The 12741-nt window shown below is 55.0% G+C and overlaps 4 protein-coding genes across 4 annotated transcripts; all 4 read right to left on the bottom strand.

Moving 5' to 3' along the window:
* Positions 1 to 1697: 1697 nt before the first annotated feature.
* On the bottom strand, positions 1698 to 3394 carry LOC131214430 (UDP-glucose 4-epimerase). The gene is made up of 4 exons (XM_058208808.1): positions 2973 to 3394; positions 2756 to 2881; positions 2150 to 2688; positions 1698 to 2077 (listed from the first exon to the last, which is right to left on the bottom strand). The coding sequence occupies exons 1-4, from the start codon at positions 3210 to 3212 to the stop codon at positions 1933 to 1935; spliced, it is 1050 nt and encodes a 349-aa protein (XP_058064791.1). The 5' UTR covers positions 3213 to 3394; the 3' UTR covers positions 1698 to 1932.
* A 448-nt stretch (positions 3395 to 3842) lies between these two features.
* Positions 3843 to 5650, bottom strand: LOC131215043 (uncharacterized). Its single transcript, XM_058209421.1, has 3 exons — positions 4943 to 5650; positions 4229 to 4875; positions 3843 to 4124 (listed from the first exon to the last, which is right to left on the bottom strand). The coding sequence occupies exons 1-3, from the start codon at positions 5388 to 5390 to the stop codon at positions 3843 to 3845; spliced, it is 1377 nt and encodes a 458-aa protein (XP_058065404.1). The 5' UTR covers positions 5391 to 5650.
* A 102-nt stretch (positions 5651 to 5752) lies between these two features.
* On the bottom strand, positions 5753 to 8174 carry LOC131216722 (glucose dehydrogenase [FAD, quinone]-like). Its single transcript, XM_058211280.1, has 4 exons — positions 7567 to 8174; positions 7270 to 7490; positions 6381 to 7198; positions 5753 to 6313 (listed from the first exon to the last, which is right to left on the bottom strand). The coding sequence occupies exons 1-4, from the start codon at positions 8172 to 8174 to the stop codon at positions 6095 to 6097; spliced, it is 1866 nt and encodes a 621-aa protein (XP_058067263.1). The 3' UTR covers positions 5753 to 6094.
* A 1243-nt stretch (positions 8175 to 9417) lies between these two features.
* On the bottom strand, positions 9418 to 12361 carry LOC131215042 (glucose dehydrogenase [FAD, quinone]-like). Its single transcript, XM_058209420.1, has 3 exons — positions 11724 to 12361; positions 10588 to 10808; positions 9418 to 10520 (listed from the first exon to the last, which is right to left on the bottom strand). Exons 1-3 carry the CDS (start codon positions 12359 to 12361, stop codon positions 9418 to 9420), a joined length of 1962 nt encoding a protein of 653 aa, XP_058065403.1.
* Between the last annotated feature and the right edge of the window lie 380 nt (positions 12362 to 12741).

The following is a 12741-nucleotide window of genomic DNA, read 5'->3' as shown; positions in this document are numbered from 1 at the left end:
TCCGTTACGCGCATCTGTAAGTGGCATCCGAAATCTGCAATGGAATGGAACACCGATCAGAAACACAAACACAATCGAAAGAGAGACGCGCTTAACAACAATAAACCAGTAGCCACGAGGCAGTAATAATAGTAATAAAACCAGCAGCCACGAGGTGTCGGGCTTTCAAGTGGGTCACTTGGATGCATAAAAATGTCATTCCGCCAGCGCTGGGAAACAAAAGGAACCTTTTACTGTTTTCCCAATAATAATAAAGTAATATAGTTTATACATTACTGTATCTGGTAAATTTTATGATTATTACTGCGAATTATTTTTGCGTTTATTATGCAAAAAAGAAACCGGCGACAAGGAGTAGCGGCAGTAAAAGGAATTCCACTCACGCACACACACGGCGAATTGTCTCGCATTGTCTTCTTGTTGCTTTCCTTCTATGCTGCACACGCAGGGATATGCACGCAAGCAGTGCACACGCAAAGTAACGCGCGATGAGCATTAAATGCGAATAAAACAGCGAAAAAAAAAACACTATGTACATCGCGTGCGTTGCGGCGGTGTTTGTGTATTGTCTTCCCGCAGATGCGTTGCGGTTTGCGTTGCGAATGCACCGACCACCATTGTCCCTATCACTGCCCGCGCCGCGACCACAACCGCGACCTCCTCTGGTCTCTTCGTTGTCTTCTTCCGCATGTCACACTAATTTACACTCGCGTTAGAGCATGGATTTAGGAACTCTTTGGTCGAACTGCATGTTTTATGCAACAGAGGTCAAAAGATGGCACATTTCATGCCGCGCGACCTCTCGCATAAATGGGTGGCAAACTAACCTTCGCCCCTGCCGCAAACACCCTCGTCCACAAACGATGAAGGTGTTCCCGCTGGTGGTGGTGGACAACTCCTGCGCTGCGGCTACCCGTGGCCGACATTCCGGGCCCGGGTCCGGCTGCTGCCTTCGATGCACTCGATGTTGTTGCCAAAGTGTTGCCCGGATTTGCTTGCACTCGGTGCCGAAACACTACTTGCACATCTCCCACTCTCCGCTGCGTTGCCACTATACGAAGAACGCGCGCTGGGGAACACTCTATTCACTGAGCGGAAGGTCGCAGAAAGAAAACGCAGGTCCTGTTTTCCCCTTTCGTTGGAGTTTGGACGTGGACGTTTCCCTTGGACGTCCTGTTGTCGGAACGTTTACCAAGCTTTACCATCGGTTTTCTGACTCCGCTTCGTCGCTTGCTTTGGTGATGTGATTTAGTGGCACCCGTTTTGGACACGATTAGGTGAATTGAACAACTCGCATTCACTCGCACCCTGCACAGGAACCCGCGATCGTCGATCGGCACCGTTTCGCGCCGTCTTTCCTTTCCGGTTGAACTCGCAAAAACGAAAATAAAATCTCCGTTCTTCAACCTTGTGCCTTCAAAATGTCGGCCGCGATTTTTTTGTGTGTATTGCTTTTTTGCCTCTCGATTCGATGCTTCAAAAATGGGCGCACACACACTCGCACACAGTGTCATGTACGAGGGGTGCTAGCTTGAATGCGCGGACTACGGTCGCAATTTTCTTGATTTTCTCCCTCTGGTGGACCGTAGCGGTAACACTGAATTTTATTTTAGAAGAAATTTGTCCAAAAATGGAACATTTTTGTGATGGGCTTGCATGTAAAAAAAGCTGCAAAAGATTGGCAAATGCTAGATTAAAGTAGAATTTTATTTATGTAAGCTAACCCACGCAGCGCGCGAATGGGAATATATTGCTCTAGTTTTACACGGTGGTAAAACTCAATTTAATAACTAGCACGACAAGAAGCGGGTAATTTGAATAAAATGCAACTTAAAAGCGTACCGCGTTCTACAGGAATCATTTGCGAATCGTGTCGTTGCGAGTGCAACGAAAAGCTTTGGTCATTTGCAAAACTATGGCAAACTATGGTTCTCATCCAGCAAACCCGTTTGGATTGTTTTTCTGCCAATTCCAAGTGTCCTCACACATCTCGTCCAGTCCCCGCCGTGCGGTCCATCCGAGCTCTTTGGCGGCTAGTGAAGCGTCCGCATAGCTCGACGCAACATCCCCAGGACGTCTAGGGGGAAAGAAACAAATCGTTTAGAATGAGCCTTTTGCGTTCGAACGGTTGGGAATGGTTTGGCACTACCTATCGACCAGCTCGTACTTGACGTCCCTGCCGGAAGCCTTCGAAAAGGCGCTGACCACTTCCAGCACCGAGTAACCGCGACCCGTACCAAGATTGTAAACCCGGAAGCCACTGATGGAACCACCCGCCAGCTTGCCGATTGCGTGCACGTGACCTTCGGCCAGATCGACAATGTGAATGTAATCACGCACACCGGTACCGTCCGGAGTATCGTAATCGCTGCCGAACACCTTCAAACACTCCCGACGACCGATGGCCACTTGCGAAATGTATGGCATCAGATTGTTTGGCTCACCGTTCGGATCCTCACCGATACGGCCCGACTTGTGCGCTCCCACGGGGTTGAAGTAACGCAGCGACACCACCGACCAGCGACCATCCGAGTCGCACAGATCCTTGAGGATTTCCTCCGTAAAGTACTTGCTCTTGCCGTACGGATTGGTGCAGTTCCCCGTCGGATGGGTCTCGGTGAGCGGCAACTTTCGTGGCTCTCCGTACACCGTGGCGCTCGAGCTGTAGACGATCTTGAACACGCCAGCCTGTTGGGACGAAATTGGCGCATTTAAGGATGGGATCGAAACACTAGGAACGCTTCCCACTCGTTACCTCTGCCATCACTTCGAGTAGCACGCTCGTGCCGGTGATATTGTTTTGGTAGTATTGCAGTGGAATCCGACATGACTCACCGACCGCTTTCAGCGCTGCGAAATGGACCACGCAATCAATTTTGTGCTGTTCGGCGAGAGTGAATAGTAAATAAATCAGTCCATTGTGATACGCGATCCGTGATAAAGAGAAGTGCTACTTCAGCGTGCGAACGAACCTTCCGGAAGACCGCTTGCAGTTCGGTGCGATTCCGAATGTCCACGTCGTAGAAAGTGATGGCCGACCCGGTAAGTTCCTGTACCCGTTTCAGCGATTCCGGCAACTTTGAGCCACTGCTGGCGTACGCGTTGCACAGGTTGTCCACACAGTAAACAGAGTGACCCGCGTTCAGCAGCTCAAGCACCGTGTGCGATCCGACGAATCCCGCTCCGCCGGTCACGAGAATATTCAGCGCCATTCCTGATGACTCTTCCGGAGGTACTCGCCGACGCCGAACTGCCACGCAACTGATCCGTTGGCAGACGCGTCAGCTCATCTAGTAATTTGTGTGTTGAAGCTGAAGGGCGGCCGCGTCTGGTGCCGCGACACATACGCACATCTCGAAACTGTCGCTACATACCTCCCCGCAGCAGCTCGTCTTACGCCTTATCAGTAACGCGGCTTTAGATGTTTTCAGCCAACCCGTCCCCGGCCAGCGGACGAACAAGGCGACGAAATGTAAACAAACAATTCTGACGTTTCGCACCAACACACAAGCAACGAGCGTTTTCTTTTTAAAGCACGCGCGTCTTTCAGGTGATGGGTGGGTCGAGAAGTTACCGTGGGATGGAAAAGTACGAATTAAGGTTTACACTTAAATTGCTCTAATCAGTCGTCAGCCAATGAACAGTATTCCGAATTGCAGTTACTACGTTTTAGATAAATAAATTTATTTCGCTACCGTTTTATGAGCTAAACACGAGTCATCTCCTTAATCAAGCTATTCCAAGTAAATGGCGAATTATACTGAAACGTATTTAAGTGTGGCGGCCCTTTTCCGATGTAGCTCAAATTGTGGTATCGGACCAATCAACTGACGTATCGAAATCTATTGATAGCGCGCCATATTGCTAACGTACTTTAAACGTTCTTTCAGTTTTTCCAACAGCGTCTCCATCGGTGGTTTGCTGAGACCTGGCGTTTCCTGGCCTGCAATGACTCCGGTTCGAGTTGTGTACTCCCGCGCCCGGCTCCTATAAGAAAACACCCGCTTCCACCAGCGATCCAGGAAGGGCGACGATAAACCGAACGGCAGCAGACGGAGCTTACGGGCCCCCTTCAACCGGAAATCTTCTGTAAGACTTCCCATCGGAACGGTGACTGAGGTTTCCTGTTTTGTGAGGTACGAACGAAGGGGAAACAGTTTGAGGTTGGCGCCGAAACAAAGGTCAGCACGGTACGTGGGACCTTCCGCCCCAAGTCCAAGTTCATTACCTCGTCGCTACCGTACGCCGGCGTGGTCAGCGTACGGTTTACAAAACATAGTAAGCTGTTTGGTGGATCCGCTGGACACTCAGGGTGCTGTGGGAGCTTCTGCATCGTTAGGCCTAGTTTTTGGAACGTTTCACTCGTCCCAAGCTTCAGACACAGCTCGACAGTGTCCATCAGGACCGCCAGCAGGGTGGCGGGATCGGACAACTCGCTGGCGCCTTCTGGGTAGATGACGGACGGATTGAACCCGATCCACCGATTCGGCGGCTGTTCTTTCAGTACAATGTTCACCTTGGCGTTCGGCTGGATGCCTTCCGCAGCGCGCTTACGATCGGTGCTGTCCTTCGAAAGCGTTTCAATGAACAGCTCCGTCGCCAGGAGGTAATAGGGTTGCTTGGATGGTGGCGGGTAATCTTGTGGATCGGGTGCATTGAGTGCGAAGGCTGGGGCAACGATCGGACTTTTCAGCGCAATCTGTAAGGGAACCGCATGGAGCATCTTCTGCAGTGCGCCCTTCGACATGACTTGAGCACTCGATAGCAGTTGATAGTCTTCGGTGCACCTTCCAGCGATTATCAGTTCCTCGCGGGCAAAAATGTAATGCGTCTCGAAGTTGATGCTCACTTCCACCCCTAAAATCGTCGCGGAAGCTGCGGAAACAGGGAACAGGGTTCACTTCACGCGTATCACCTGTGTGACTAATCCTTCGACGCTTACCTTTGTTGTAGATAATTCTCTGCGGTCGCGCATCGGTCAGCATCTTCAGATTCGGATCGACGGCGTACAGCTGCTGCCGGGGAAAAAGGAATCCCTCCGACTGGTTCGTGAACGCAATGCCCGGTTTCGAGCCGTGCAGAAACGGATCGATAAACTCGTACCCCAGATAGTGGGCACTTTCCGCGAACAGATACGACACCTCTAGCCACTGTCTCGAAGGTTCGGACGGTTCCAGGACATCGTTACATCGGTTTCCCTTCAACACTAGCACCGTTTTATTGGAATCCTTTGCGGAGAGGTATCGCCCGACACTTTCGGCCACATGATCGCCACCGAGCACTATGTACGTGAAATGATTATCTAAAGCGATGGCCGGTGGGACACCGGCACGCACGGTCCACGGTCGGACCAGAAGGGCCACTAGTACCCCTAAACTACCTACACTCATTGTGGTGTTACTGGCGCACGGCTTACTAGGAACTAAGAGCCGTAGCTCGGTGCTATCTGGGCCACTTATATACACACCTTGCGCGCCATCCGTTTACACTAACGCACTTGTTGTGGTAACCAAATCGAAAACATGACGGACCCTAAAGGCCATCCTTAGCCAGCCCATGTTTACTCAGTGAGCCAGCCCAACAACTCAGACCCAGTCTGGCGGTCGTCTCGATCGTGAACTTTTGACTCGTTTCGCAAGTTGCAGACATTGAAAAAACAATTTACGCCTGCACTGTTGACGAAACAGAATGAAGCCACCGGGTTTCACCGAAACAGATCCATTAACAAAGCTGTACTCGATTCAATCGCTCCGTCAAAACGGTGCTGATCTTGGCGAACCGTCTCAACGTCATCCGTCTGCGACTCCGTCTACGCGTGATGTAATGCGGATAATTAAGCCTATTCATCAGCGCCGTAGCGCGATCTACGGAGTGAAATGGGAAAGAAACTCGCGGAACGGGGCGAGGCCCGGCCCGAAACTAATTTCGGTGTCTTTGGTAACGCTTTTGATGTGGCTCCACCGGTTTTCTCCCAGCGTTTCAATGCCATTCGGAAACGTGGTCTGTTTGCCACGGTCCGCTAAACGAAGAATGCTTCGCTGTCAACCTGCTCCACGGGCTACATGTGTGACACCGCTGTGCCTCGTCCCCGGAGTTACTTTAGGGTGTGCTGCTGCTGCTGCTGGTGGTCTTCTCTGATCAAGTCGGCAGCCTTCTCGCCGATCAGGAAACTGTGGGCCGCCGTATGGCCGGTGGGAGCCTCGGGAATGATACCGACGTCAGCCACACGCAGCCGAGCGATTCCGTACACCCGCAGCCGGCTATCGACGACGGCTTCCGGATCTTCCGGTGGGCCCATTTTGCACGTAGCCACCTGCAGGGAGAATCAACCTCGTTACTACTACTCGTTCGCATCCTTCCTAGTCAGCTGTCCGTGCTACCTGATGCTGGAAGGTTGCCGTGAGATGCCGCACGTGGCACCGCCAGTAGTCGATCGTATTGAACGCCATATACTGACAGCCGGGCACCTTACGTTTGTACAGCTCGACCCCCAGCTTTCTCAGTGGCGCCTCGGTGCTAATGCGTATCACTTCCTTGATGGCGTATACCAGCGCATCCACGTCCCGGTCGTCCTCAAAGTACTGGTAGCGAAAGACCGGATGGTGGAATGGATTCGTCGACTTCAGCTCAACCCGCCCGACGGCCCGCGGTTTGAGTAGCATCGGGAGGAACATGAAGTTGCGCGTCTTCGCCAGCGGCCGGAAGTACTCGTCGTACATCCGGTCGGTCAGATAGTAGGCGTTCCGTGTGCCGGGCGACGTGTCAAAGCTGAACGACGTGAACGCCTGCATCACCTCCACGTCCGGGTACTCCGGGTCAGGATTCTCGGCAAACGGTGAGTGTACGTAGAGCAAACTTTCCACCGAATTCGTAGTCAGTGGACCACTTCCGTTGCGGAACCGAATAACCTCCCCCAGGTTGGCCAGCTGCTCGAAGCTTACGTAATCATCCGTCGGCTTGTGGACGACGAACGTTGGTCCGTACACACCGCCGTGCTCGTACACCTTCCGACCGACGGGTAAATCGGCCACCAGACGGATGCCGTGACGCTTCAGGTGCTTCGCTGGACCGACGCCGGAAAGCATCAACAGTTTGGGACTTTCGAACGCTCCCGCCGAAAGGATGATCTCCCGGGAGGCTTCGACCTCGTAGTGCTGGCGCTCGTGCACCAGCCGCACACCGGTGGCCGTTTTCGTGTCTGCAAGCAGGAAGGGAGCGTGAGCGTCCTGAAGCGGAAAGGAAAAGGACGAGACCCGATCCGCCGTTTACCGGGATCGATGAGAACCTTGGTGACCCAGGCCCGCGTCAGGATATGAAGATTCGGTCGATCGACAATGTCCCGCAGGTAGCTAGTGCCTCCCGTCGCCCGGCGGCCGTGCAAGGAGTGGGCTTGCAGGAACGAGACCCCCAAATTGTCACCGGAGTTGTAGTCCAAATAGCGATAGCCGGCCGACTGGGCGCTCTTCACGAACGCCCGAGCCAGATCTGTTCTGCTCGGTGGGGAAAGTGAAGGCAAGGCAAGTGTTCAACCCCGGTCATCGTGGGCATAGCGTGGATCCAACTCACCTGAACGGACAGTCCTCGACCGAGAGTCGGCCGTCATGGCCGTGCAGGCCATTGTCACCAAAGTCTCGAATGCTTGACCGCTCGATGCGCTTGAACAGCGGCAACACATCCGCCCAGGCCCAGCCTTCGTTGCCCGCTTTCGCCCAGCTATCGTAGTCGCGCCGATTGCCGCGCGTAAAGATCACGTTGTTGATGATCGTCGAGCCACCGACGCCCCGCCCGTGGGCCCAACTGCAGCGGCCACCCCGAAGCCCTAGGCACCCGTACCGCTGCTTCTCGGTCTCGTACCCAAAGTTGTAATCCGTCGACGCCAGGATCGGACCGACCAGCGGCGAATCGGTGATCAGCGGTATCTCTCCGCGGCCAATCTCCAGCAGTAGCACCGTCGCGTGCGGGTCCTCCGACAGGCGGTTGGCCAGAACGCATCCAGCCGGCCCAGCACCGACGATGACGTAATCGTACGAGTGGCGCAACTCCGGATGCCCGTAGTTTACCTCCCGGGCGTCGTAAAACAAACTGGTGACGTTTCCGAGACTAATGAATGCCCCGCACGGGCGTGACAGCCTCCCGAGGACGGCGAGGAAAAGTAGCGCCGCCAATCGTAACATGGTCTTAGCGTTCCGGGCCCCGGGGTTTCTTCACTTTCTAAGGCTCACTTGCACTTGGCACCGTTAACATACTAAGCCACTGGGTGGCCACTGTGGCCCTGTGAAACTCACCACGGCCGAACTCGGTCCGAACCACACCGTCCGAGGGTCTACAACGATCTGACTCGCTGCGCTGGCTCAACCCGGGTCTGCCTAATCGGCCGGCCGTTACGAGATTCGGTTTGGCATCACCTTGCCACTACTTTTTTTCACGTCGTCGCGTGCGCGTGTGTGTGCGTCTGCGTCAAGCGGGAATGTTCGCGCCGTCGAAGCATCGATGCGCGCCTCACGCACGTGCTCCGCGATGAGCCTTTTTTGCGCGCTTTGTTTTGTCCCCTTTTCGTCGCCGCCAATCCATTACGGTTCGCGGTTCGTGCAAAGCGTATTGGAATCGGGTCCCTTCCGTGCCGATGCTGACGCCGCTGGTCCGCTGCTAATTAGTCGCGGATCGATATCTTTAGCGGAATATTAAACAGCGCTCGGTTGCTGCTTCCGATTCGGATTATTCTTTCTTACCGAAGGGTGAAGTTTGATAACGTAACAATCGCATTAAAAATTGTGTAAAATTAACGCATGAAGGAAAAAAATCATTTAAAATAATAGACTACGGGTCGTTAAACAGTTTATGGCCCCGTAATGCTTCCAAGCGCGCCTGCTCATGGGTGGATCGATTGGCCGTGCGGTCGCTTAGTCTAATTTGAGTAACACTCACCACCCCCAGTGGCGGGGCCACTGCCCCGCCACGCCACACGGAATGTCGCGTCCAGTTGCCATTACTGACCTGCGCAGCATAATGTAGAGTAGCGCGGCCACCGCGCTTATGTTGCGGTCCATTGGCGCCACGCCAGCCCCCCGCTCGGTCAGCATCGAACACATATACACGCGTGGCTCGCGGATCGTAACATAATTTTTTGGTATTACGAAACGTTATCCAGCCCACGGGCGGTCGGACCACACGACACCACCACCGCTCACACCGTGTAAGCCGCGTCGTTATGGTCCCGAAACCCGAAACAACACCGACGGGTCTGGTGGCGGAATTATTTAATAAATGCCTGTGCCTGCGATTGTTCGAGAAACACGTCGACACGTTGCCTGTTCGATGGGCCGGTCCCGAAATCTTCGGGACCATCTTCGTGACCTTTCCCTGGGATTGTAAAGTAAAATAATCAACTCGCTCGAAATAAAATGGTAAATAAATTTATTAAAATGGCCATTCGGGCGCGGACCACAGGAATGTTCCGTTCGCGTACCGGTTCGCGTCTGCCGGTTTGTTTCGGGCACCGTGGTCACCCCGTCGTTCGGCTTCCCGTATCAGATCGGCCGCCTTCTCGCCGATCACGAAGCTGACGGCGGCCGTGTGAGCGGTCGGCGGGAACGGGACGACCCCGATGTCGACGACACGCAACCTGGCCACCCCGTACACGCGCAGTTCGTGGTCAACGACGGCCTCGGGGTCGCCCGCCGGTCCCATCTTGCAGGTGGCCACCTGATGGTGGAAGGTTGCGGTCAGCGTCTGCACGTGGCACCGCCAGTACTGGTGCGTCCCGAACGGGAACTCCTCGCAGCCGGGCACCGGGCGGCGGTAAAGCTCGACACCGAGCCGTCGGAACGGGGCCTGCTCGGTCACACGGATTGCCTCCTGCATGCCGTACACCAGCGCCTCCAGGTCACGGTCGTCCTCGAAGTACTGATACCGGAACACCGGATGGTGGAACGGATTGGTGGACTTGAGGCGCAGTTTGCCGCGTGTTCGCGGTTTTAGCAGCATCGGCAGATACTGGAACGACCGGACGTTCATGATGGGCCGGAAGTACCCCTCGAATGTGGCGTTCGTTAGCCGAAAGGCGCGCGGTGTCCCGCTGCCGGTGTCGAAATCGATCGACGAGAACGCCTGCATCACCTCCACGTCCGGAAGGCCCGGGTCGGGACTCTCGGCCACCGGGGACTTCACGTACATCAGGCTTTCGACCGAGTTGGTCGTGAAGACACCGCGCCCCTTGACGTACTGCAGGAACGTGCCCAGGTTCAGGTTGTCCTCTAGCCGGACGTAGTTATCGATGGGGCGGCGCACGAGAAAGACGGGGCCGAATACGCCCGGATGCTCGTACAGGATCTCCCCGACCGGCAGGTCTTGCACGACCGTGATCCCGTGCGATTGCAGGTGGTCCGCTGGACCGACTCCGGACAGCATCAGCAGCTTGGCGGACTCGAAGGCACCCGCCGACAGGATCACCTCCCGGCGGGCTTTCACCGTCCGTGTGGCTCCATCGCGCAGGAACGTCACTCCGGTGGCCTCCCGGGTAGCTGGCGGGGACAGGAAGAAAAACAAGGTGAAGGAGCCACTGAGACGGGGACGGGGACGTGCCGGTACCTTTGTTGATCAAAACCTTCGTCACCCAGGCCCGGGTTACGATGTGTAGATTGGGGCGCTTCCGGGCGGGAACGAGATAGGCGGTACCGCTGGTGACGCGTCGACCCTGCTGGGTGTTGGCCTGCAGGAACGACACTCCGATCTGGTCGCCGGCGTTGTAGTCCAGGTACCGGTAGCCAGCCTGCTGGGCGCTCGCGACGAACGTCGTCGCTATCTTTGACCTGACGCGGATTGGGCAGGGAATGTAACAGGAGAACATCAGAGCGCCATTGTGATTAAATAATTTCACCCGAGGGCTGGAATGTGCCGCGCGATCGAAAATGACTTCACTGCATGGCGAGTACGTGTGCGAGAAGTCATTACTCAAATTTATGGTGAAATAAATCCCACCAGACCGTGCCCGCGGGCAGACAGGTGTAGTTCCTTTGTTTTACCCAAAAGTGGACCACAACCTGTCCGGGGCGCCAGACCAGGGCGAGGTCTAAAAATAAAATAAAGAGGAACCGGGAAGCAAAAAGAGGGCTCTTGGTTGGACCGATTTGTCAGGCAGCTCGACAGTGAAGGACGAAAAAACGGTCAACGTGAAAGTAACATGAGGATACCCATAAGTGGGCATATCTCGCCACCGGGCGATGTTAAAAGCGGGTAGCTGGATCGATGGCAAAGCCCAGATCTGGGCTTTCGGCAATCGGTTTTAATTTATGTAACTCATTGCCATACCTTCACCAAAAACAACATTCAGATCAATTAAATGAGGCCCCAAAGCTAGGCCAAAAGACGGCGGCGGATATCTGGACATATTGCTCCATTGCTCCGCAACGGAAAGGCTCAATTAACACATCAATCGATGCCCATTTCCATACGAGGCAGTGGGTCATTCTTAGGTCCCTGGAACTTCCCTGACGGTCCGCCCGATGCCACAGGATCGTTACGCTGATCGGCGACGTTGCGTTTAATGTTTATTGACCGCCGCCCATAAACTAACGCACTTACGATCCCACCAAACCACGGACAGAACCATGTCACACTCGGCCGCTGGCCCCCCTCGGGCGTCGCTGACGCAGAACCGGGCCAACCATCGGGGGGCCGGTTTGGAGGCCCGATTACCAAACGATCCGGTTTTTGCGCTTGCGTACCTGAAAGGACAGTCCTCGACGGACAGTGGCCCGCCCCGACCGTGGAATCCGTTGCGGTCGAAGTCGCGAATGTTGGCCCGCTCCGAGCGGATATGGTACGGTAGGATCTCGGCCCAGCTCCAGCCCGGATTGCCGGCCGCGCTCCACGCATCGTAATCGCGCCGATTGCCCCGGGTGTAGATCATGTAGTTGATGATGGACGAACCGCCGACACCACGCCCGTGCGGCCAGCTACACTTGCGATCCCACAGCCCGAGGCAGGCCCGTTCCTGGGTTTCGGTTTCGTACGCAAAGTTGTAGTCCGTCGACTGGAGGTTCGGTGCCGATAGGGGGACATCGGACGCGAGTGGCATTTCGGGGCGGCCCGCCTCGAGCAGGAGTACCGTCCGGTGTGGATCTTCCGTTAGGCGGGCGGCCAGCACGCAGCCGGCAGGACCCGCTCCTACGATCACATAGTCGTAGCGCTTGCGGAGCTTCGGATGACCGTAGTCGATACCGAGCCAGCGCGTAAAGTCGATAAAGTTCCCGACCGTCAAGTTGGTATCCTCTTGATTCCGCTGCAGACCAAAACTGGACACTTGGCAAGACACGAACAGGATAAGGCACACGGCCAAAACCAAACTCCGGAAGGACTTCATTTTGGAACACACTAGACCTAGACACTAGACACTAGACCATTGGCACTCTGCCGACGAGTGACTCGCAAGGACTCGCGACTCGCACGTTCTCTCCGCGCTTGGGTAACACGCAGACTAAAAGGCAGTTGCGCCTATACGAGGGTGTGACACCAGCAATCATGTCCTCGGACGCACGCTGACATGAGCTGATTATCTGCCCACCCGATTGCCGCAACAACAACAACGCGCAACAACCGAGTACGCCCAGCACCGGCGGAGATTGATCTGCAACTGCAACACGGCCATTCTTCGCGCACTCTGCACGATGCATTCTTTCCCTCTCTCTCTCTCTCTCTCTCTCTCTCTCTCGCTCTCTCTCTCTCTCGGTCTCGGTGCACTGG

Source organism: Anopheles bellator, chromosome 1, assembly GCF_943735745.2.
Source record: "Anopheles bellator chromosome 1, idAnoBellAS_SP24_06.2, whole genome shotgun sequence".
In the NCBI taxonomy this organism is placed as follows: Eukaryota; Metazoa; Arthropoda; class Insecta; order Diptera; family Culicidae; genus Anopheles; species Anopheles bellator.
The sequence above is the reverse complement of the archived record's forward strand: the minus strand, read 5'-3'. Positions and strand labels throughout refer to the sequence as shown.

Excerpts from the sequence above, each read along its gene's own strand:
- LOC131216722 (XM_058211280.1), bottom strand. The coding sequence starts at position 8,174 with ATGTTACGATTGGCGGCGCTACTTTTCCTCGCCGTCCTCGGGAGGCTG. Across the intron at positions 7,491-7,566 it reads GTCGAGGACTGTCCGTTCAG|AACAGATCTGGCTCGGGCGT; the intron begins GTGAGTTGGATC and ends CCCACCGAGCAG. Across the intron at positions 6,314-6,380 it reads CGGCAACCTTCCAGCATCAG|GTGGCTACGTGCAAAATGGG; the intron begins GTAGCACGGACA and ends TTCTCCCTGCAG.
- LOC131214430 (XM_058208808.1), bottom strand. The coding sequence starts at position 3,212 with ATGGCGCTGAATATTCTCGTGACCGGCGGAGCGGGATTCGTCGGATCG. Across the intron at positions 2,882-2,972 it reads TGCAAGCGGTCTTCCGGAAG|CACAAAATTGATTGCGTGGT; the intron begins GTTCGTTCGCAC and ends CTCGCCGAACAG. Across the intron at positions 2,078-2,149 it reads AAGTACGAGCTGGTCGATAG|ACGTCCTGGGGATGTTGCGT; the intron begins GTAGTGCCAAAC and ends CTTTCCCCCTAG.
- LOC131215042 (XM_058209420.1), bottom strand. The coding sequence starts at position 12,361 with ATGAAGTCCTTCCGGAGTTTGGTTTTGGCCGTGTGCCTTATCCTGTTC. Across the intron at positions 10,809-11,723 it reads GTCGAGGACTGTCCTTTCAG|GTCAAAGATAGCGACGACGT; the intron begins GTACGCAAGCGC and ends AATCCGCGTCAG. Across the intron at positions 10,521-10,587 it reads GAAGGTTTTGATCAACAAAG|CTACCCGGGAGGCCACCGGA; the intron begins GTACCGGCACGT and ends TGTCCCCGCCAG.
- LOC131215043 (XM_058209421.1), bottom strand. The coding sequence starts at position 5,390 with ATGAGTGTAGGTAGTTTAGGGGTACTAGTGGCCCTTCTGGTCCGACCG. Across the intron at positions 4,876-4,942 it reads GAGAATTATCTACAACAAAG|CTTCCGCGACGATTTTAGGG; the intron begins GTAAGCGTCGAA and ends CTGTTTCCGCAG. Across the intron at positions 4,125-4,228 it reads CGGCGTACGGTAGCGACGAG|GAAACCTCAGTCACCGTTCC; the intron begins GTAATGAACTTG and ends CTCACAAAACAG.